The following is a 25,256-nucleotide window of genomic DNA, read 5'->3' as shown; positions in this document are numbered from 1 at the left end:
ATCCCACGGTGCTATTTTAAAGAACAGCAGGCAAGTTCTCCCCAGCGTCCTGGCCAATATTTATACATGCCTAAAAGGGTGGTAGAGGCAGAAACCCTCAACTCATTTATAAAGTAGTTGGATGAGCACTTGAAGTGCTGTAACCTACAGAACCACGGACCAAATACTGGAAAGTGGGTTTAAGCTGGATAGCTCTTTTTCGGCTGGCACGGACATGATGGGCCGAATGGCCTCCTTCTGTGCCGTAACTTTCTATGACCAGCCAACATCACTAAAATCAACGATCTGGTCATTATCACATTGCTGTTTGTGGGACCTTGCTGTGCGCAAATTGGCTGCCAGGTTTCCTACATTACATAAGAACATAAGAAATAGGAGCAGGAGTAGGCCAATCGGCCCTTCGAGCCTGCTCCGCCATTCAATAAGATCATGGCTGATCTGATCCTAACCTCAAATCTAAATTCATGTCCACTTTCCTGCCCGCTCCCCTACAATAGTGACTACACTTCAAAAGTACTTCATTGGCTGTGAAGTGCTTTGAGTCGTTCTGAGGTTGTGAAAGTTGCTGTATAAATACAAGTCTTCTAAGCAGAGTGGGACGATTTAAAAGTGAGTGTGCTTTTTTTTTGGAGTTTGGTGAGGACGGGTGTGGGAGAACTTTGTGTAGAAGAGGACAGTGGCCACAGAGTTCTGGATTAGCTGAAATTTGTGAAGTGTGGAGTCAGGGAGCCAGTGAGGAAGTTGTTAGTGCAGTCGATCCTTGAGGTGACGAAGGCGTGGGTGAGGATTTCAGCATCTTTGGGGGCGAGGTCGGGCCTTAAGCAGACCATGTTCCAGAGTGAAGAAGGCAGACCAACCTGACATGGATTGAAACCTGTGCTCAGAGTTGAACAGAAAATGAAAGATTGCACACCACAGGGTTCAGCTTGAGGAGACAGCCAGGGAGGTTCATGAAGTGGGTGCTAGAGGGTGTTGGTAGAAACCAAATAGGGTGGCTTCAGTTTTGATCAGTAGAAAGTGTCACCTGATCCAGCACTTGATCTCAGATACTGAATCAGATAGTACAGGAGCAGTCTTTTGTTTCAGTCAGCATTGGCTGAGAGGTAGTGTTGGGTGTCACATACATACTTACAGGAGCTGAGCACGTGCTTGCAGATGATATCACCAAGGAGTAATATGTAGATAATGAATAGGAGAGAGACAGCAACAACAACAACTTGCATTTATATACCACTTCAGTGCAGACTAACGATCAAACCTGGGACAATCCTGGTCTGAATGGCTGTGTTATTCTTTGGATAAATGTGCCGAGTGATTGGAGGGTGCTCAGTTTGCAATTTTTAATCTATAATGTTAAAATGGCAAATAAATGTTAAAATTCAAAACCTCCATTTCCTACTTTACATAAAAATTGCAACTTGGAACCTATGTAAGTAGAAAGAAAGAAAGAACTTGCATTTTTACAGCGCCTTTCATGAAATCAGGACATCCCAAAGCGCTTTACAACCAATGAAGTACTTTTGAAGTGTAGTCACTGTTGTAATGTAGGAAACATGTCAGCCAATTTGTGCACAGCAAGGTCCCACAAACAGCAATGAGTTAATGATCAGATAATCTGTTTTTTAATGATGTTGGTTGAGGGATAAATATTGGCCAGGGCATAGTACATATAGCCTTTGTGCTAGTTTTCTGGAGAATGCTGTGGTTCTTTGCTATTGCTATCAGGCTAGACTTTCACTGTATGCAGTTAAATGAAAGGAGACTTGTTTTGTTTTTAATTGAGTCCCTTACAGATTGCAACAGTCAGGCCTCCATTCATTGGCTAACCAGCCTTGTATAGTGTCTTCATTTTTTTCTTCTTCTCCTGAGAACCGATGTGGAAGTGTAATAAATTATAGGTGCCAGTATTAACATTCCCTTGTTTGAATGATAAACGTCTATTATTGGAGAGCAGTGAAAAAGAACGTGAGCTGCATGGAATAGCAATTGGCCCAGTACTAAAAAGCACAAATACCTCCAGCTAGTACAGAGACAATAACTGTTGTTTTTGTTCATTTGTATTCAGGCTGCAACTCACCAACTTAAAGCAAAGGCTCGGTTTGTCTGTGTCTCTGGTTCTGTTCTGTATAGTTTACCTGGCATTTAGCCAAACTGAAGATGGAATTCTGAAAGGGGTTCATTTAAAAAAAAATCTGGCTATGTGCGCTCAGGAGCGAATCCGATGTGCGTGTGTTTTTTTTCCCCTTGTTTGTAATTCTTAAATGTGGCCAAAGCGAGACTTTTTTTAAACCGTACGATCCACTGCAATACTCACATGGAGCATTTCCCAGAGTCCGAATCCATTTTGCCAGTGGTGTTATCCTGAATGTACCACTGGGTATCCTCGCTGCTTGGGAATTCTGTTTCCATATGGGAGTCCTTGCAATGCTCACGAGCTGAAGAGATTTAGTTTTGAAGGACTAAACTTCAGTTTTTAACGAAAAAGATAGTTCTGCACAAAGTAAGGAGATCTATGATGGGATATCCAGATTTGCAGTAATTTTGCAGCCCATTTAGCTGATAGATAAGTCACTTTCAGGCCACTGTCTCCAGTCTGCATGTTCCAACAAGGATTACGAACATACGAAATCAACGGGCAGGAAAAGACTGGCTGGTCCATGAAACCTGCCCAACACACCATGACACCTGGAGCATCATGACCAGATACACTTCCCCACCCCCCCATCACCTGAAGCCATGTAATCTCCTGAGAGAAGCAGGGCCAATAAGGGAAAGAAATATTCTGGAAAATTCCTCTCTGCCCCCCTCAGGTGATCAAAACCAATCCAGGAGATTACATGGACCATGTGATATCTATACAGCATTTACCTTCTAAATGATGCGATCTCTGCCCCAGTCAAGAACCGGCCCAGCTCCCTCTTGAAGGTGTGCAGAGAGTCAGCGCGCACAGCACCAACCAGCAACACATTCCATTGATTCAACTCAAAATATCACTGAAGCCAATTATTAGGAGACACATCTTGTTATTGTTGGGTTTTAATCCTAGCTCCCCTGCATTGCTCGGTGTTAGCTCCAGAGTGTGCTTTAATTACTGCCATTACTGGAGTCAAGCACTCCGTGTATCTCAGCGATGCAGACTTAAAGATGCTTCTGTGTGTGCTTCATGCATTGTTGCAAGCTGCTGCCAATAATGTTGCCAATCCTCCAGGATTGTCCTGGATTCTCCCGGACACTGCTACACGCAACCCAGGAAAAAATCACAGGGGGAGTTTTAAAAAATAGTGTTTTTGTTTTTCATTTTCTTTGACCACTTTTGTTTATTAGTTATAAAAAATATTGGGGCAAGGGAGGGCAAAGGCTGTTTGGCTGACAGTCAAGAATCATCCAATTGGGTAAGGAAGAGTCTGTTCACTTTCCAATTGGCATGAGAAGGTGGGGCGCCATGCGGCTGGATGTGTCGGGCGACCAATGGTGGGAGTGTGGAGGGGCGGTGATCAGAGCCAGAAGGTCATATGGTGAAACCTCCAGGAATACATCCAACCAGAATTGGCCACCCGATCTAGAGCCGCAGCTATCATGGTGTCTGATGGTGAATTTAAGATGTGTGTGAGGAGGGTGAGAGTCGCTAAAGGCTGTTTAAACTATCTGAGAAACATAGAAACTAGGAGCAGGAGTAGGCCATTCGGCCCTTCGAGCCTGCTCCATCATTCAATATAATCGTGGCTGATCCTCTATCTCAATACCATATTCCTGCTCTCTCCCCATACTCCTTGATGTCTTTTGTGTCAAGAAATCTATCTAGCTCCTTCTTAAATATATTCAGTGACTTGGCCTCCATAGCCTTCTGTGGTAGAGAATTCCACAGGTTCACCACCCTCTGAGTGAAGTAATTTCTCTTCATCTCAGTCCTAAATGTCCTACCCCGTATCCTGAGACTCTGATCCCTCGTTCTGGACCCCTCAGCTGAGGGAAACATCCTCCCTGCATCCAGTCTGTCTAGCCCGGTCAGAATTTTATATGTTTCAATGAGATCCCCTCTCATTCTTCTAAACTCAAGTGAATACAGGCCTAGTCGACCCAATCTCTCCTCATATGACAGTCCTGCCATCCCAGGAATCAGTCTGGTGAACCTTCGCAGCACTCCCTCCATGGCAAGTATATCCTTTCCTAGGTAAGGAGACCAAAACTGCACACAATACTCCAGGTGCGGTCTCACCAAGGCCCTGTATAACTGCAGAAAGACATCCTTGCTCCTGTACTCAAATCCTCTTGCAGTGAAGGCCAACATACCATTTGCCTTTCTAACTGCTTGCTGCACCTGCATGTTTGCTTTCAGTGACTAGTGTACAAGGACACCCAGGTCCCTTTGTACATCAACATTTCCCAATCTGTCACCATTTAAATAATACTCTGCCTTTCTGTTTTTCCTTCCGAAGTGGATAACTTCACATTTATCCACATTATACTGCATCTGCCATGTATTTGCCCACTCACTGAACTTGTCTAAATCGCCCTGAAGCCTCTTTGCATCCTCCTCACAACTCACAATCCCACCTAACTTTGTGTCATCAGCAAACTTGGAAATATTACATTTGGTTCCCTCATCCAAATCATTGATAAATATTGTGACTAGCTGGGACCCCAGCACTGATCCCTGTGGTACCCCACTAGTCACTGCCTGCCGTCCCGAAAAAGACCCATTTATTCCTACTCTCGGTTTCCTGTCCGTTAACCAATTTTCAATCCATGCCAGTATATTACCCCCCAATCCATGTGCTTTAATTTTGCACACTAACCTCTTATGTGGGACTTTATCAAAGGCCTTCTGAAAATCCAAATAAACCACATCCACTGGTTCTCCCTTATCTATTCTACCAGTTATATCCTCAAAAAACTCCAGTAGGTTTGTCAAACATGATTTCCCTTTCATAAATCCATGTTGACTTTGTCTAATCACATTGATATTTTCTAAATGTCCTGTTATCATATCCTTTATAATAGACTCTAGCATTTTCCCTACTACTGATGTTAGGCTAACCAGTCTGTAGTTCCCTGTTTTCCCTCTCCCTCCTTTTTTAACTAGTGGGGTTACATTTGCCACCCTCCAATCTGCAGGAACTGTTCCAATATCTATAGAATTTTGGAAGATGACAACCAATGCATCCACTATTTCCATGGCTACTTCTTTTAGTACACTGGGATGCAGATTATCAGGCCCTGGGGATTTATCGGCTTTCAGTCCCATTAATTTCTCCAGCATTATTGTTTTACTAATACTAATTTCCTTTAATTCCTCCTTCTCACTAGTCCCTTGGTTCCCTAGCATTTCTGGGAAGTTATTTGTGTCCTCTTCCGTGAAGACAGAACCAAAGTATTTGTTTAATTGCTCTGCCATTTCCTTGTTCCCCATAAGGGACCTACATTTGTCTTCCCTAATCTTTTCTTTCTACATACTTGTAGAAGCTTTTACAGAACACTTTTATGTTCCTTGCAAGTTTACTCTCATACTCTATTTTTCCCCTCTTAATCAATCTCTTGGTCCTTTTTTGTTGAATTCTAAACTGCTCCCAATCCTCAGGCTTGCTACTTTTTCTGGCAACTTTATATGACTCCTCTTTGGATCTAATACTAACCTTAATTTCTTTTGTTAGCCATGGTTGGGCCGCTTTTCCTTTTGTGTTTTTGCGCCAGAAAGGAATGTATAATTGTTGCAATTCATGCATTCGTTCCTTAAACGTTAGCCATTGCCTATCCACCGTCGTGCCTTTTAATGAAGCTTCCCAATCTATCATAGCTTCTCACTCCTCATACCTTCGTAGTTTCCTTTGTTTAGATTTAGGACCCTAGTTTCAGATTGGACTACTTCACTTTCCATTTTAATGAAGAATTCTATCATGTTATGGTCACTCTTTCCTAAAGGACCTGCACAACAAGATTATTAATTAACCCCTTCTCATTGCACAATACCCATGGGCGAATAACATGCTCTCAAGAAGTGGGTGAATTAATTCAATATTTTAATGAGGCTGCGGGCCTTAAATTTTACCAGAGTTTTAGATTTCACCTCCACAATCGCCCCCGACCTCCCCGGTGTCCCTCCCCTCCACCTCCACGATCTCCCACCCCCCCCCCCCCCGACCACCCCGGTGTCCCTTTCCCTCCTCTCTGCTCCCCGGCAGTGGCCTACCAGCGCAGGCCTTCCTGCCCGACAGCGAGCCAGCCTCTCCGTCTGGCTCATGCCGGCTGGGAATCGGAAAAAAAATTGAAATGAGGTCATGCCGTTAAATTCGGCAGGACCTCCGCATTACCGGGTCTCCCGGCCGCTACGACCCCTGCTCCCTCCCCGTAAATAACTGGCCCACTCTGTCAGGGGGGGAAGGGTCGCTATAGACTGTTTGAACTATCTGAGGCACTGTGTGTAAGGAGGGAGGGGGTCGCTGTAGACTGTTTGAACTATCTGAGGCACTGTGTGTAAGGAGGGAGGGGGTCGCTGTAGACTGTTTGAACTATCTGAGGCACAGTATGTAAGGATGGGGAGGTCAACCAGGGGTGGAAATATGGCAGATGCTGGGTGTAGATTTGGGGCATGTCGTGGAGTCTCCCACCAATTGCCAGTTGGTATAAAAATGACTAGTCTTCGCCTGGATAAAAATTTATGACTACGGAAGTAGTGTTCAAGGAACCTTGTTTATTTGCATTCAGCAGGTGGTGAAAGACCAGTACCATACAGCTGCAAGTTTCAGATTTTTCTTTAAAAGTAGTGAAGAGAAACAGTTGACTATGCACCAAACCCTTTATGCTGCAACTCACTTTCCCAGCCCTGGCGAGCGGGAGAACAGAGCTCCAGCCTCTGAATACTGGGTTGACATCCAGCGCCCAATGAGAGTGGAATGGTGACCTTCTAGTTATGCTACAGCTATACAAAGCCCTGGTTAGACCACACCTGGAGTACTGTGTTCAGTTCTGGGCACCGCACCTTAGGAAAGATATATTGGCCATGGAGGGAGTGCAGCGTAGATCTACTAGAATGATACCTGAACTCCAAAGATTAAATTACGAGGAGAGATTACACAAACTAGGGTTGTATTCCCTGGAATTTAGTAGATTAAGGGGTGATTTGATCGAAGTTTTCAAGATATTAAGGGGAACTGATAGGGTAGAGAGAGAGAGAAACTATTTCTGCTGGTTGGGGAGTCTAGGACTAGGGGACAGAGCCTAAAAATTAGAGCCAGGACTTTCAGGAGTGAAGTTAGGAAACACTTCTACACACAAAGGGTGGTAGAAGTTTGGAACTCCCTTCCCCAAATGGCAGTTGATGCTAGCTCGACTGTTAATTTTTAAATCTGAGATTGATAGATTTTTGTTAGCTCCGTATCCCTTAATATCTTTTGGTTAAGGCAGGTATATGGAGTTAGGTCACAGTCCAGCCATGATCTCATTGAATGTCAGAACAGGCTCGAGGGGCTAATTAGCCTACTCCTGTTCCTATGTTTAAGACGCTCTTTAAAACGTACCTCTTTGACCAAGCTTTTGGTCACCTGTCCTAAAATCTCCTTTTGTGGCTCTGTGTCATATTTTGTTTGATAACGTTCCTATGAAGCACTTTGGGACGTTTTGCTGTTTTAAAGGCACTATATAAATGCAAGTTGATGTTGTTGTAGAGCTCCAGTGTGACCATGGAGAGGTATTAGTTAGTCTTACACATACAACTGCAGGGGCTTCCAATATCTCCACTTGCAGGCTGTCTGTGTTGCCCAGAACATTCTCCAGGCGACTGCAAAATTCCATTGGGCAACACATGACTCCTTCATCCTTGTGACTGGTTTATTCAAACAGGATAGCCGATTGCAATATCTGTGGCACGTTGGCAAATTGGGGTATGGCCTGAAAACCTGTTTTTCCATCCCTGCCCGCCACCCCCAAGTGCCATCTGAGTGCAGGTGCAACCAGGTGCGTAATTGAATGTGTTCCATCATTGAAAGAATTTCTGGTTTGTTGAAGCAGTAACTTCAGTGTTGCCAACTCTGGTTGGATGTGTTCCTGGAGGTTTCATCACATGACCTCCAACCGCCCCACCCAGCCAAACATCCATTTTACCCCAACTCCAGTATTTTTTATAATTGATAAACGTAAGTGTTAAAAATGAATGAAAAAAGCAAAATTTTCTTTAACGTCCCAATGATGTTTCTCCTCGGTTGCTCGCAGCAGTGTCCAGGAGATTAGTCTTTAATTCCTGGAGACTCCAGGACAATCCTGGAGGGTTGGCACCCCTAGTTGCCTTGCAGTGCAAACTGCTTGGATTTGTAAATTCTTTTTTGTGTACTGCGTAATATATAACCTAGCTCTAGGTGGACGAGGTCCCACAGTTTGTGCCAGACGAGGATCCACGATCATTGACGAGCCAAGTCTAAAAAAAAATAAAGAACTTGCTTTTATATAGTGCCTTTCACGACCACAGGACGTTCCAAAGTACTTTACAGCCAATTAAGCACTTCTGAAGTGTAGTCACGTAGGAAACACAGCTGCCAATTTGCGCACAGCAAGGTCCCACTAACAGCAATGAGCTAATGATTAGATAATCTGTTTTTAGTGATGTTGGTTGAGGGATAAATATTGGCCAGGACATCAGGGAGAACTCCCCCTGCTCTTTTTCAAAATAGTGTCATGGAATCTTTTACGTCCATCTGAGGGGGGAGATGGGGCCTTGGTTTAACATCTCATCCTAAAGACAGCACCTCCGTCAATGCAGCGTTCTCTCGGTACTGGCACTGGAGTGTCAGCCGCCAACATCTACTGGTGTTTGAGGTCGCCATCAAACTGCAAACTGCTGACTGAGGCCTGTGACAATCCCAAGCATTGCCCATTGTGTCTTGCGAATGATGAAGGCCAACTGCTGGATTGATACCAGTCTGAACAGCATCCCTAACTTCTTAAAAAGCCTTCCCCAGTCACTGGCTGCAGTCTCTCACCAAGATCTGCAGACGCTGTCCACAGAATTGTTTGGAGAGTTAAGACCAAGACAGTTGCAGCCTCAAGAGCAGATTGCACTCTGCTAAACAAACCCAACGTAGATGGGCGTTGGCGTAGGACCAGCAGTGCTGCTTAAACAAACAGCGGGGGCAGATTCCAATCCTGTTACTCAGTCCTGGTTTGTATCAGAGCAGATTCTATTTCAGGCCCTGTGCTCTCTTCATAATCGCTAAATCGAGGCCAGTTTAGAGTTCAAGGCAACAATCAATCAAACTTGGTGATAAAGCTGTGGAAGTTCTCCACACTGGGCACTACAGGCTGCTATATGGTTGCCAACTCTGATTGGATGTATTCCAGGAGGTGTTATCACATGACCTCCAACCACCCTGCCCACACGCTCCCCCGCCATTGGTTGCTCAACACGTCCATCCTCGTGGCTCCCCGCCCTCCCATGCCAATTGGAAAGCGAACAGACTCTTCATTACCTGATTGGATGATTCCTGACTGTCAGTCAAACAGTCTTTTTTCCCATCTCCAATATTTTTATAATTAACAAATGAAAGTGTTCAAAGAAAATGAAATAAAACACAGTTTTTCTCCTGGGGTTGCTCTCAACAGTATCCAGGAGATTAATCTTTAATTCCTGGAGACTCCAGGACAATCCTGGAGGGTTAGCATCCTAGAGTTGCCATGATTTACTAATTTAGATTTCCCGCTGTTGTGCCAGTAGTCTTGCCTTGAAGGTGTTGCCAGTGGCCTCCTGTCTCTGCTTGCTTTCTCTTGAGGCTGAGGGCAAGTGATCTAAAATGGATCTAGCCAACTGCAGCCTTCCCTCACCGGTGCTGCTGCTTCCTGTGTGCTAGGTAAGTGCAGGCATGGTTGCAGCAGGCGCCAAATTCCCTGCTGGTACTCATGGCGATGTTGCAGCTCTGTCTGGTGTTGGTTGACACCCATCAGCTTATGTAGGCTCATCTGTGGGGAGAAAGAAAGAACTTGCATTTACAAGGTGCCTTTCACGACCTCAGGACATCCCAAAGAGTGTTACAGCCAATTAAGTACTTTTGAAATGTGGTCATTGTTGTAATGTAGGAAACGCAGCAGCCGATTTGTACACAGCAAGGCTCCACAAACAGTAATGAGATAAAATGAGCAGATAATCTGTTTTAGTGATGTTGGTTGAGGGATAAATATTGGCCAGGACACGGGGGAGAACTCGCCTGCTCTTCTTCCAATAGTGCCGTGGGATCTTTTATGTCCTTCTGAGAGGGGAGATGGGGGTCTCGGTTTAATGTCTCATCCGAAAGACGGTACCTTCGACAGTGTAGCACTACTTCAGTGCTGCACTGTGAGTGTCAGCCTAGATTATGTGCTCAAGCCTCTGGAGTGGGACTTGAACCCACAAACTTCTGCCTCAGAGGCGAGAGTGCTACCAACTGAACCAAGGCTAACACGGGAGACAGGCAGGGGCAGGTCACAGCACTGACGAGAGTTTTGCTTTCCCTGTGTTGAAATTATGATCGATTTCTGCTGATCTTAAATGAAGAAATTGTGTGTTTTGTTTTAATAGTTAACATTGGTGATTATATCCAGGCTGTTTTGGATCGAAACCTGGCTGAGAATATATCCAGAGTACTGTACCCCAATGACAATGTAAGTGTGCCATCCACTGTCGCTACTAAACTGCTGCTTTCAACCAGGCACTTCCAAACTTTTCTGTGAGAGATTCAGCGTCCCCCCGCCCCCAGACATTGACATGTTCCCATTGACCCTCCACAAACACCGACACGCTCCCAACAGCCCGTTGTGCTAATTCCTTCCTCAAGATGGTGCCAGCTACCCGAAGGGATACCACTGTTGCTGCGGGGAATGTTTTAGTACGAGGGGAAGCTCCTGTGCCCTTGCTTAACGCTGAGTTCAGAGGTCGTGAGGGAAGGAGGGCTGGGGAGTGGTACCCATGGCTGCTGAAAGAAATTTGACAAATTGTATTCAGAGATAATGAAGTAAGTCATAGAACTTTACAGCACTAAGGAGGCCATTGTGCCTGTGCCAGCTTTCTGAAAGAGCTATCCAATTAGTCCCACTCCCCTGCTCTTTCACCATTGCCCTGCAATTGTTTTCCCCTTCAAGTGTTTAGTTTTTTTGATTGTTTCCTGTGTCTCAAATTTTCTCTAGAAAAGAGGAGGCTGAGGGGTGACTTAATAGATGTCTTTAAATTTATGAAAGGGCTTGATAGGGTAGACATAGAGAAGATGTTTCCACTTGTGGGGGAGACCAAAACTAGGAGCCATGAATATAAGATAGTCACTAATTAATCAAATAGAGAATTCAGGAGAAACTTCTTTACACAAAGAGTGGTAAGAATGTGGAACTCTGTACTACAAGGAGTAATTGAGACGTATAGCATAGATGCATTTAAGGGGAAGCTAGATAAACACGCGAGGGAGGAAGGAATAGAACAATATGCTGATAGGATTAGATGAAGTAGGGTGAGAGGAGGCTCCTGTGGAGCATAGACCAGCTGGGCTGAATATCTTGTTTGCTGTAAATCCTATGTAATTTCCCAGGAACTGAGGGGACATTTAGTGATGGCCACTCCAGGTGTGCAAGGAACACACACTAGCTGATCTTCTGTGGTGGTCCTCTTGGATAGTCTGGCCTTCAGGGTGTCAAAATAAGTGCACCCTGAAGGTCAGTTATCATGGGCACGGTAGTGTAGTATATTATTGGATTAGTGATCCAGAGGTCTAGATTAACATCGGGAACAATTTCAGGATTTAGAGATGGGGAGACAAAAGGAACGTAACCTTTTCACTTGAAAAAAGGATTGAGAGGGGATATGATAGAAGTGTTTAATATTATAAAAGGTTTGGCCAACTTGGATACAAGTAAGCTTTTCTGCTGTGTACAGAATTTAAGCACAGGGTTAAAATGTTTAAAAATTAAGGACAACAAAAGAAAATAGGAAATGCAGGAGGAACTTTTTTTTTAAACCAATAAGGTGGTAAGTATGTGGAACAGATTACTGGCCCAGGAGATGGAACAAGAAACCCCAATGGGTTTCAAGAAGGAACCGGACAGGTCTTGTCACAAATGGGATTCAGGGTTATTAGAAATATGTGGATACGAGGGCGAGATGGGCCAACGGTCTTCTGCTACCTGAAATGGTTACTCTGGGGATGCCACATTGCCCTCACCCCCTCCGCCACATTCCCCCCTCCCCACTGATTGGACTGTCTCGTTTCTTGGGTGCATTTGTCTCAAGATTGTCATTATCTTTGTGACAGAAAGTTACGGCACTAACTATCATCAAACCGTTCAGTTCTTTGAAGGTAAAGAGCTCCGTTTAAAGCAAGAATACTTTGTGGTAGCTGCCACACTCCAGGACATCATCCGCCGCTTCAAGTCTTCAAAGTTTGGCTGTCGAGATCCAGTCCGAACATCATTTGAAACGTTCCCAGACAAGGTAAGCTTCCCGAGGATTATAATTTAGCAGGAATTATCTTAGCCGGAATGCAATTGAATATACTGCGCAGTGCAGTGATTTGGGGCTGAAGATCCCACGGCACTATTTCGAAGAAGAGCAGGGGAGTTCTCCCTGGTGTCCTGGCCAATATTTATCCCTCAACCAACATTACTAAAACAGATGCTCTGGCCATCATCACGTTGCTGTTTGTGGGACCTTGCTGTGCGCAAATTAGCTGCCACGTTTCCTATGTTACAACAGTGACCACACTTCAAGCGTACTTAATTGGCTGTAAAGCACTTTGGGATGTCCTGAGGTCATGAAAGGCGCTATATAAATGCAAGTTTTTTTTAACACAAACTTTTCTACTGAACCACGATTAGTGCAGTTTCCTGGCCGGACACTGTGGTTTTGTATTTAGAGTCTGAAAGTGCTGGTTTCTGAGTGGATCTCCGCTATAACCAGTCACTTGCTCCAACAATGCTCAGATACAGTCCGGTAGAATTGATGTTGTCTGGGGGAGGAGTGCCCAATCTTTTGGAGCCGGGAGCCAGATACACATGTTAAACCTGTCATTACACGGCAAAACAAGCCCTGTACACAAATGTGGGCGGCCCCCATCCTCCCTCTTCTCTTCCCCCCCCCCCCCCACCCCCACCCCTAACTAGTCCTTTTCCCTCTATATATCCCATTTATCAATCTTTGTTTCTTTTTTCTTTTCTTTTTCTCTTTCTCTCTTTTTCCCTTTCTCTGCTGTTCTTTCTGCCTCTTTCATTCGTTCTCTCTTGTTCTCTCTCTGCCTCTCTTGTTCTCTCTCTCTCTGCCTTTCTCATTTTTTCTCTCTCTCTCTGCCTCTTTCTCGTTCTTTCTCTCTGCCTCTCTCCTGTCTGTCCTTCTCCTCCAGCTCTCTCCCCCGCCCCGCCCTCCTCCGCCGAATGCTGGAATGTATTAACAGGAATTTTGGACCTGTCATCTAGTCCTGTGAGTTTGATAGAGAACATTCCTGATGAACTTATCTGCCTGTCAGTCTTTCTCTCTCTCTTTGTCTCTCTTTCTCTTTCTCCTCTGCCTGTCTTTCTCTCTCTCTTTCCTGTCTGTCTGTCTGTCTTTCTCCTCTATCTATCTGTCTCTCTCTTTCTGCTCTGTTTGTCTCTCTCTTTCTCCTCTGTCTGACTTTGACTCTCTCCCCTCTGTCTGTCTGTCTCTGTCATTCTCTCTTGTTTCTCCCCATCTCTCTCAGTGGAGCTGGTTTTATTACTGATATTAAAAACAGCTGCATTGGTGCAGTGATGACTCTGCAGGACGAACAGAACGCATAAATAAGCAATTGTTTTGAAGCCACAATCAATGGGCTCCGGTTGCTGATGCGGCTGATGGCTCTGTGCCATGCAGGAAGTGCAGATCAGATTACTGTGAATTGTGAGAAGTGTGCCTGCAGTTGACTCGCAAGTTTCTGCTCACAGCAGTAAGGCACAATCCATGATGGAGACAGCTTGTGCAGTAAAGTGAAAGAAAGAAAGAACTTGCATTTATATAGCACCTTTCACAACCTCAGGACGCCCCAAAGTGCTTTGCAGTGAAGTACTTTTGAAGTGGTGTCATTGTTGTAATGTAGGAATGCGGCAGCCAATTTGTGCACAGCAAGGTCCCACAAACAGCAATGTGATAATGACCAAATAATCTTTTTTTAGTGATGTTGGTTGAAGGATAAATATTGGCCAGGACATTGGGGAGAACTCCCGTGCTCTTCTTCGAAATAGTGCCGTGGGATCTTTTACATGCACCTGAGAGGGCAGATGGGGCATCGATTTAACATCTCATCCGAAAGACGGCACCTCCGACAGTGCAGCACTCCCTGCACTGGGACTCTCTGGAGTGGGACTTGAATCCTCGACCTTCTGACACAGAGGCAGGATTGCTACCACTGAGCCACAGGTGACACCTAAATGACCCGCATACAAGTAGAGGAAAGAAAGCTGGCAACCTACAAGAGAGAGAATGAACATCTATATCCTGGTGTCCAAATAATGGACAGACCTGGGATCAAACTTGGAATCACCAGTTGCCTTTACGAACTGTGTGTGGGGTTGCTAATAGTCTCTGTACACTTCCCATTTCACTCTTCAGTGAAACTGATGGGTAGGTAGACGTCTTATCGATATATCAAAAGGTATTAAAGTTGACATTCCTTTGTTCACAGGTCGCCATTCAGCTCAACGACACCCATCCTGCCCTGGCCATTCCTGAGCTGATGAGAATCCTGGTGGATGTGGAGAAGCTGGATTGGGAAAAAGTATGGGTTTGACAAGTCATTTTCATTCTTCATTTTCAAACAAAAAGCACCATCCTGGGCACTTTACAATAACAACTTACATTCATAAAGCACCTTTACTCAAGATGTTTCACAGGAGCGTTATTAAACAAAATTTGACACCAAACTGCATAAAGGGATATTAGGACAGGTGAAAGAGGTAGGTTTTTAACGAGCGTTTTAAAGAAGGAAAGAGAGGTTTAGGGTGGGAATTCCAGAAATTAGAACCTAGGCAGCTAAAGGCACGGCCACCAGTGGTGGAGCGAAGGAAATCAGGGATGCGCAAGAGGCCAGAATTGAAGCAACGCAGAGATCTCGGAGGGTTGTGCGGCTTGAGGTTACAGAGATAGGGAGGGGTGAGACCATGGAGGGATTTGAACACAAGGATGAGAATTTTAAAATCAAGGCATTGCCGGACTGGGAGCCAATGTAGGTCAGCAAGCACAGAGGTGCTGTTTATCTCCATTCTGTGAATGACTGTCCACCTTTGACCAACGTGGGAAGGTTCTTTGACCAGGCCAGATGCTGAACAGTGCAGGTGAATAGAAGAGTTCCAAGAGAGGTAGTCAGGCCTATTTAACATTTCATGAGCTACAGGTTTAATTCAGATTTGAGGAGCTGACCGTGTATCCTATACATGCCATAATTAATGTTCTGAGCTGGAATCTTAAAAGCAAAATTTTAGTTAACATGAGTGAATATTTTCTTGATGGACCCGGTCTGGCTGTGACCTAGCCTGTTGCTAGGAATCCAGTGCACAGTCTGTTCTGGCAGATGACCGTTCACTTTGCCTGAATCCACAGCAGGGAGGCTGCCTCTCAGTTGTGCTTTTGCATCAAAGGCCTACCTGCCTTAAGCAGCCGGTTTTGGGCCAGTAAAACCTAACTGGTTCACTAATGTCCTTTGGGGAAGGAAACCTGCCGTTCTTACTTGGTCTGGCGTTTGTGTCACTCCAATCCAGCGTCAAGGTGGTTGACTCTTAACTGCCCTCTGAACTGGCCTAGCAAGCCACTCAGTTGTATTAAACTTTATCAAGGCAACTAGGGATGGGCAATAAATGCTGGCCTTGCCAGTGATGCCCACATCCCGAGATTGAATAATTAAAAGCAGCCATTCAAAACAAAAGACTTAAATTCATTTGAAATTTAAAAGGGTGCTGCCATCATTAACATATGTTTCTGGTGGTGAATCTGTTTTTGATTGAGAAGGAAGAAGAGAAAGTCAGTGTCACAGTGAGGAAACACAGTGTTACGATATGTGTCGGACACAGTTTGCGTCCTCCTTTTTCAGACACTTTAATTGAATTGGCAGGGGAGGAGGGAAAGCAATCCAGCAATCGTTATATCTCAGAGTTTTTGGGTTAGAAGTCTATTTGAACATTGCCTGTTCCTATTCTATAATGGTTTCTCGCATTTTTTATTCATTCTTGGGATGTGAGCATCACTAGCAAGGCCAACATTTATTGTCTATCCCTAGTTGTCCTGAGAAGGTGGTGGGGGGTCGCCTTCTTGAACCGCTGCAGTCCTTGTTGGGTAGTGGTTTGATACAACTGAGTGGCTTGCTAGGCCACTTCAGAGGGCAATTAAAAGTCAACCACATTAGTGTGGGATTGGAGTCACAGATAAGCTAGACAAGGTAAGGACGGCAGGTTTCCTTCCCTAAAGGACATTAGTGAACCAGTTGGGTTTAACTAGCCCAAAACCGGCTGCTTAAAGCTGGTAGGCCTTTTCATTCAAGTGAAAGATACTGAAATGATACAAACTCAACTTCACTTGAGAGATGAGTTTATGCAGTGATTGCACTAACAAGTACAGGCTCCGTTCAGTCCATCTGTGACCAGCTGTATCTGCCAATTAGAAGATGGTAGAAGCCTTGTTCAATACTGCTAGCTTTTTTTTTGTTTAAGAAAGGATTACTTAAGATTGGAGTCTATTCAGTCAGGATGGCCAGAAGATTGCCTAAAGTACCATTAAAATAAGACCTCTGTGTGTGTGTACATAGACCAAGGTCCATCTAGTTCACCTTCTACCATGCTGGTAGTCGCATGATACAAGGATAATGGAGTTGTTGACTAATCATAGCAATTAATCTCTATCAATTAGTCTACAATAGACCCAGACATGAGGCGAGGAAAACCCCAGTGATGGAGAGCTTTGAGAACCATTGGTCCAAAGTCACCTGTTCCTCCCTAGCCTGTTACACTTACCACATGTCATGCCTCAAATTACTCTTGTACTGTATGATTGATTTTTCTTTTCTTCTCCTTGAAAGGCTTGGGACATAACAATCCGGACCTGTGCTTATACCAACCACACAGTGCTACCTGAGGCTCTGGAACGTTGGCCAGTTCAGATGTTTGAGCATCTTCTGCCGAGACACCTGCAGATCATCTATGCAATCAACCATAAACATTTGGAAGTAAGAAATATCATAAGAATTTCCATACGCTCTCCTCCTGTTTCCCTTGTTTCCCTTGCTTCCCTCACGGAGCTCTTTATCTCGCTCAGTTTTCCATTCCCTCTGCAGTCTTCAGGCTTATAAAATCCAGGCTTGACTTCAACTGATCATTGTCTCCCTGATTTATCTACTCTCTTCAACCTTGGAGGTATCCTACGCTTTGAGCCTTCACCTTATTTTCTAGGAACAAAGGAACAGGAGGAGGCCATTCAGCGCCTCGAGCCTGTTCTACCATTCAGTTAGATCATGGCTGATCTGTACCTCAACTCCATTTACCCATCTTTGCTCCATATCTCTTGATACCCTTACCCAACAAAAATCTACCAATCTTACTGTTGAAAATTTCAAGTGACCCCCAACATCCACAGCCTTTTGGGGGAAGAGAGTTCCAGATTCTCAATTTTTTTTTAAAAAGCAGAAAAGGAAGAAATCATTTAGGGCTTTACACAGACTTCACCTTTTTTGTTTCATATTTGAGGTTCTTAAAACAAATAAATACTGCAGGAAAGGCTCACGGAAAACTTTATTTCTAAAAGCACTCCAGAAGTCCGCACTGGAGAGCACCAAGAAGAGGCCAAAGCATCGCCCCAAGTGGAAAGGGGAAATTGGATGGAGTGCTCTCCTTCGGCCCATCACCCCCAACAGAGCCAAAGGGGCTATTGGCGGAGGCCTGAGAGCTTCCCGCCTGCCTTCTCATGGCACAAACTCATAGGGGGTCATTTTAACCTAACTTGCTAGGTGGAACGCCGGTTTCACACCCCGCCCAATATTACTCTCCATTGACTTCAACGGGGTATAAAACCAGCATTGCACCCAATCCCGTCCGTTTCCCAACGGGTGGGTTAAGTTAAAATTACCCCCGTAGCTTGACAGCTTCAAGTTCAACGTGGAAAGGAAATTCAAAGGTGTGCACTCTTCACTGGAGGATATGTGGAAGCTGGAACTATCAGTTTACCTTTAAAATTGTTACATGTGTTCACAGTGAACTTATTAGGAACAGGAGGAGGCCATTCAGCCCATCGAGCCTGTTCTGCCATTCAGTTAGCTCATGGCTGATCTGTATCTTAGCTCCATTTACTGCCTTAGTTCCGTAACCCTTAATACACTCACCAAACAAAAAGATCTCAGTCTTGAAATTTTCATTTGACCTAGTCTCAATAGCTTTTTGGGGCAGGGAATTCCAGATTTCCACTACGCAGTGTGTGAAGAAGTGCTTCCTGACATCACCCCTGAACGGCCGAGCTCTAATTTTATGGTTATGCGTCCTTGTTCAGGACTCCCCCACCAGAGGAAATAGTTTCCCTCTATCTACCCTATCAAATCCTTTAATCATCTTAAACACCTCAATTGATCAACCCATAGTCTTTTATACTCAAGGGAATGCAAGCTTTAAACATCCTTTCTGTTGTGTTTTGTCAATTCTTAGCATGTATAGATGCCATTATTTGAGGTTTGAAAGCTACAGAGCCGGGCCGCGTGAGTTGATTTAACGCATGTAGTTAACACTTACTGGCTGTAAATTAATGACTGTATCTCCACCAATTGTAATCCAACACCCTCGAGGGTAACTCAGTAGCTCATTCAGGCTATTGTCCCGATGATATCATCACGCACCGTTTAAACAAACACCCAGAAATCAACAGAAGTGGCCAAAATGAACAAAAAGGTTAATGTTAGTCCTAATTCTCTATCTGCTTGGATTTTAAAATAAATCCTGGTGGTGAGACTCCCACTTGAAGTTAACATCTGTGTTTATAGTTCCAGTTTCCACTGCTGTCCTGATTGCCCAGGTGAGTGTGACTCCTAAGGTCTCTGTGTGCTCTCTTTTCGAAGCAGGACGTCACTCAGAAATGAGACTGGGAAGGGGGAGGGTGTAAATTTTCATCTTCACCCCAGGACCGTTAATCTGGCAGAGCAGATCGCCCAACTGTTGCAGAATCCGCCCACTTCTCTTTCAGATGCAGGTGTCAGCCTTGGCTCAGTGGTAGCACTCTTGCCTGAGTCAGAAGGTTGATGGTTCAAGCCCCACTCCAGAGACTTGAGCACAGAATCCAGTCTGACACTCTCGGTGCCAATACTGAGGGAGTGCTGCACTGTCGGAGATACCATCTTTCAGATGAGAGGTTAAACCGAGGTCTCGTCTGCCCTCTCAGGTGAACGTACAAGATCCCACAGCATGAATTCGAAGAAGAGCACGGAAGATCTCCCCTTGTCCTGGCCAATATTTACCCCTCAACCAACTCACTAAAACATGATCTGGTCATTATTAGATGATCTTGCTGTGCGAAAATTGGCTGCTGCGTTTTCTACATTACAACAGTAACTACCCTTCAAAATACTTGTTGGCTGTAAAGCGCTTTGGGACATCCTGAGGTTGTGAAAGGCGCTATATAAATGCACGTTCTTTCTTTCTATCAATGTCAATAGAATGATAGTTGGACTTAGATTGCCAGCCATGCGATGAAGATGAAGATTTACTCCAGGATATGGGAGAGCAGTGCTGGATGCTGTGTCCTTGCTCCCACGGCATCAGTGCTGAGCTAGTACAGCAGCCCCTACCCACCCCTGAAAATCAATAACACCGGGGCTTTGTTCACAGCTCTGCTGTATTTTGAACACTTCCTGTTCGAAACATGGCGGGTTTGAAGACGTTCAGTAGGAAATGTAACTGTTTATAGCTTTTTGCTAAAAGATAGTTCAAGCCAGCAAAGCTTGCACCCACGTTATAATTGTTAAAAGATCAAAGTCAGTTCACATTGTACTGGATCCTGGTTGTCTTACTAAAGTTGACTCCTCTCCAGAATTGGGCAAATTGGGGTTTTTTTAGGTTTGTGGAGGGAGGGGGAGATTTAATCTTGCCCACGTTACTTGTCCACTTTAAGCAAGGGACCGCTTATAGGGCTCAGCCTAAGGTTGTGCTCCATCCCCTACTCACTGCTGTTAAATGTCCCTTATTACCCACTCATCTAGCTCCTCCATTAGGAGAAAGTACTAAAAGAGTCTTGATATATCGCTTACTAGCCCAGCCTGACCCAAGTACCCACTTTTGGTTCTAGAACATTGCTGCCCTGTATCCCGGCGACATGGACCGCCTGAAACGCATGTCGCTGATCGAGGAGGGGGATCCCAAGAGGATCAACATGGCGCACCTGAGTGTCGTTGGATCGCACGCTGTCAACGGGGTTGCACAAATTCACTCGGAAATCGTGAAAAGCACAGTGTAAGTGGTGTCCCGGCAACAGATAAACGTTGTCCTTGTGTAAGGAAAGGCTTAATTCTTTATATTACCTTTAGCTTTTAAGTGAGTTTCTGTTAGAAATGTTCAGTTAATAAAAGAGATTCCAGTCAGACATTGTTTTAGCTGATAAGGAGATTCAGCAGAAGCCACAACTGTCTTTGTTCGCTCCGCCTTGAGAGCTACCATAGATCTCTCAGCAGTGAGGAACATAGGAACAGGAGTAGGCCATCCAGCCCCTCGAGCCTGTTCCGCCATTCAGTTAGATCTTGGCTGATCTGTATCTTAACTCCATCTACCCACCTTGGTTCCGTGACCCTTAATACCCATGCCTAACAAAAATCTATCAAGCTCAGTTTTGAAATTTTCAGCCTCAACAGCTTTTTGGGGGAGAGAGTTCCCCCTTGGCATGGGGGCAGAAAGCAGAGTAGTGGTGAATGGTTGTTTTTCAGACTGGGGGAGGAAGTATTCAGTGGTGTTCCCCAGTGGTCAGTATTAGGACCATGGCTCTTTTTGATATATATTGATGACCTGGACTTGGGTATAGAGGGTATAATTTCAAAGTTTGCAGATGACACGAAACTTGGAAATGTAGTAAACAATGTGAAGGACAGTAACAGACTTCAGGAGGACGTAGACAGACTGGTGAAATGGGCAGACACATGGCAGATGAAATTTAACACAGAGAAGTATGAAGTGATTCATTTTGGTAGGAAGAATGAGGAGAGGCAATATAAACTAAATGGTACAATTTTAAAGGGGGGTGCAGGAACAGAGAGATCTGGGGGTGCACGTACACAAATCTTTGAAGGTGGCAGGACAAGTTGAGAAGGCTGTTAAAAAGGCATACGGGATCCTGGGCTTTATTAATAGAGGCCTAGAGTACAAAAGCAAGGAAGTTTTGCTAAACCTTTATAAAACACTGGTTAGGCCTCAGCTGGAGTATTGTGTTCAATACTAGGCACCATACTTTAGGAAGGATGCCAAGGCCTTAGAGAGGGTGCAGAGGAGATTTACTAGAATGGTGCCAGGGATGAGGGACTCCAGTTCCATAGAGAGACTGGGGAAGCTGGGGTTGTTCTCCTTAGAACAGAGAAGGTTCAAGGAAGATTTGATAGAGGTGTTCAAAATCATGAATGGTTTTGACAGAGTAAATAAGGAGAAACTGTTTCCAGTGGCAGAAGGGTCGGTGACCAGAGGACACAGATTTAAGGTGATCAGCAAAAGAGCCAGAGGCGACGTGAGGAAACATTTTTTTACGCAGCGAGTTGTAATGATCTGAAATGCACTGCCTGAAAGGGTGGTGGAAGCAGATTCAATAGTAACTTTCAAAAGGGAATTGGATAAATACTTGAAAGGAAAAAAATTACGGGGCCAAGAGGAAAGAGCAGATAAATGGGACTAATTGGATAGCTCTTTCAAAGAGCTGGCACGATGGGCCAAATGGCCTCCTCCTGTGATGTACCTACTATGATTTCCACTACTCTTTGTGTGAAGAAGTGCTTCCTGACATCACCTCTGAATGGCCTAGCTCTAATTTTAGGGGTATGCCCCCTTGCTCTGGACTCCCCCACTGGAGGAAATAGTTTCTCTCTATCTACTCTATCAAATCTTTTGATCATCCTAAATAGAGGAATTGTGATTGACTAATTTATTAGAGTTTTTTGAGGAAGTAACAAGCAATGATGATAAAGGGGATCCTGTAGATGTGGTGTACTTTGATTTCCAGAAGACTTTTGACAAGGTGCCACATCAAAGGCTACTACACAAAATAAGAGCTCATGGTGTAGGGGGTAACATATTAGCATGGATAAAGGATTGGTTAGCTAACAGGAAACAGAGAGTAGGCATAAATGGGTCATTTTCAGGTCGGCAAGATGTAATGAATGGAGTACCACAGGGATCAATGCAGGGGCCTCAACTATTTACAATCTATATCGATGACTTGGATGAAGGGACCGAATGTATAGTTGCTAAATTTGCCGATGACACAAAGGTAGGTAGGAAAGTAAGTTGTGAAGAGGAATAAGGAGTCTGCAAAGGGATATAGATAGGTTAAGTGAGTGGGCAAAAATTTGGCAGATGGAGTGTAATGTGGGAAAATGTGAGCTTGTCCATTTTGGCAGGAGGGATAGAAAAGCAGTATATTATTTAAGGGGAGAGAATGCAGAACTCTGAGGTACAGAGGGATTTGGGTGTCCTAGTACATGAATCACAAAAAGTTAGTATGCAGGTACAGCAAGTGATTAGGAAGGCAAGTAGCATGTTGTCATTTATTGCAAGGGGAATGGAATATAAAAGTAGAGATGTTTTGCTACAGTTGTACAGGGCATTGGTGAGACCACATCTAGAATACTGTGTGCAGTTTTGGTCTCCTTAGTGAAGAAAGGACACAATTGCTTTAGAGGCGATTCAGAGAAGGTTGACTCGACTGATTCTTGGGATGAGAGGATTATCTTATGAGGAAAGGTTGGACAAGTTGGGCCTGTATACACTGGAGTTTAGAAGATTGAGAGGTGATCTTATTGAAACATATAAGATCCTGAGGGGACTTGAAGGGGTAGATGCTGAGGGGATGTTTCCCCTTGTGGGAGAGACTAGAACTAGCGGCCACCATTTGAAAATAAGGGGTCTCCCATTTAAGACGGAGATGAGGAGAAATTTTTTCTCTTGGAGGGTCGTGAGTCTGTGGAACTCCCTTCCCCACAGAGCAGTGGAGGAAGAGTCATTGAATATTTTTAAGGCTGAGTTAGATAGATTCTTGATTAACAAGGAGTCAAAGGTTATAGTAGGTAGATGGAAAAGTAGGGTTGAGGTCGCAATCAGATCAGCCATGATGTTATCAAATGGCAGAGCAGGCTCGAGGGGCTGAATGGCCTACTCCTGCTCTTAATTCGTATGTTCCTACATATGTATGTACCTCATTTAGATCACCCCTTAATTTTCTATACACAAGGGAATGCAATATGCAACCTGTCCTCATAATTAAACCCTTTTAGCCCCCGTATCATTCTGAGATATCTCTGGACATGTTTCAACCATCAAGTCGAGAAGATATGGCTTCAGATAGTGACTCCTCCGAGGACAGCTGTGTAACGTTCCTGTAGAGGGCCTTTGTTTTCTGTAACTGTCTCCAGTTGAATGGCTTGATTAACAATTCAGCCCAGATGAAGCCTTGGGGAGTGATTCTTGTTAAAACTGGAGTTATGGCAGCTAATTGGATGAGGTGATGTGAAAGCATGCAGATTCTCACTGGCAGAGTGAAAGAAAGGTTAAAAGGTGGGTGATTAGAATAGATACTTCCGAATTTGACAAGGCCTGTGGACGTAGTGTATTTAGACTTCCAGAAGGCATTCGACAAGGCGCCACATAAAAGATTATTGCTCAAGATAAAGAATCACTGGATTGGGGGTAATATTCTGGCATGGGTGGAGGATTGGTTATCTAACAGGAAGCAGAGAGTTGGGATAAATGGTTCATTCTCGGACTGGCAACCAGTGGCCAGTGGTGTTCCGCAGGGGTCGGTGCTGGGTCCCCAACTCTTTACGATCTATATTAACGATTTGGAGGAGGGGACCGAGTGCAACATATCGAAGTTTGCAGATGATACAAAGATGGGAGGGAAAGTAGAGAGTGAGGAGGACATAAAAAGCCTGCAGCGGGATAGAGACAGGCTGGGTGAGTGGGCAGAGATTTGGCAGATGAAGTACAATATTGGAAAATGTGAGGTTATGCACTTTGGCAGGAAAAACCAGAGAGCAAGTTATTTTCTTGATGGCAAGAGACTGGAAAGTACTGCAGTACAAAGGGATCTGGGGGTCCTAGTGCAAGAAAATCAAAAAGTTAGTATGCAGGTGCAGCAGGTGATCAAGAAGGCCAACGGAATGTTGGCGTTTATCGCTAGGGGGATAGAATATAAAAACAGGGAGGTATTGCTGCAGTTATATAAGGTATTGGTGAGACCGCACCTGGAATACTGCATACAGTTTTGGTGTCCACACTTAAGAAAAGACATACTTGCTCTCGAGGCAGTACAAAGAAGGTTCACTCGGTTAATCCCGGGGATGAGGGGGCGGACATATGAGGAGAGGTTGAGTAGATTGGGACTCTACTCGTTGGAGTTCAGAAGAATGAGAGGCGATCTTGTTGAAACATATAAGATTGTGAAGGGGCTTGATCGGGTGGATGCGGTGAGGATGTTCCCAAGGTTGGGTGAAACTAGAACTAGGGGGCATAATCTTAGAATAAGGGGCTGCTCTTTCAAAACTGAGATGAGGGGAAACTTCTTCACTCAGAGGGTGGTAGGTCTGTGGAATTTGCTGCCCCAGGAAGCTGTGGAAGCTACATCATTGAATAAATTCAAAGCAGAAATAGACAGTTTCCTAGAAGTGAAGGGAATTAGGGGTTACGGGGAGCGGGCAGGAAATTGGACATGAATTTAGATTTGAGGTTAGGATCAGATCAGCCATGATCTTATTAAATGGCGGAGCAGGCTCGAAGGGCCGATTGGCCTACTCCTGCTCCCATTTCTTATGTTCTTATGTTCTTATGATCATCCGGTAACCCTTTGAGCTCAAAACCTGTAACTTGGGAATTCTCCGGTAACTTGTATCGTAAGTATACGTGTAATTATTATTAATAATAGCTATCATTGTATGCTTAATTCCGACGAAAGCCAATAAATGCCTTTGAACCCTATTATCTTGAGGAATTACTTATAAACTTATAAGTAAGAACATCCATTCCTTAACACTTGCTCTGAATGTATTGGTATGTCTTGCCAACCATTTAATTAACGTTGGAACGCGAGTGATGGTTAA

The 25,256-nt window shown here is 44.5% G+C and overlaps 1 protein-coding gene across 1 annotated transcript in view; it reads left to right on the top strand.

Moving 5' to 3' along the window:
* The window catches only part of pygb (phosphorylase, glycogen; brain), a 115,801-nt gene that overhangs the window by 50,255 nt on the left and 40,290 nt on the right, over nt 1–25,256 (top strand). The window contains exons 7-11 of the mRNA XM_067989313.1: nt 10,538–10,620; nt 12,290–12,433; nt 14,634–14,726; nt 17,016–17,162; nt 20,258–20,421. Of these exons, the coding sequence (XP_067845414.1) occupies nt 10,538–10,620; nt 12,290–12,433; nt 14,634–14,726; nt 17,016–17,162; nt 20,258–20,421 (631 nt within the window). The remainder of the gene's footprint in view (nt 1–10,537; nt 10,621–12,289; nt 12,434–14,633; nt 14,727–17,015; nt 17,163–20,257; nt 20,422–25,256) is intronic.

The sequence above is a fragment of the Heptranchias perlo genome, chromosome 8, assembly GCF_035084215.1.
Source record: "Heptranchias perlo isolate sHepPer1 chromosome 8, sHepPer1.hap1, whole genome shotgun sequence".
NCBI classification, from domain to species: domain Eukaryota; kingdom Metazoa; phylum Chordata; class Chondrichthyes; order Hexanchiformes; family Hexanchidae; genus Heptranchias; species Heptranchias perlo.
Note: the sequence above shows the minus strand (reverse complement) of the source record. Positions and strands in the feature narration are given on the sequence as shown.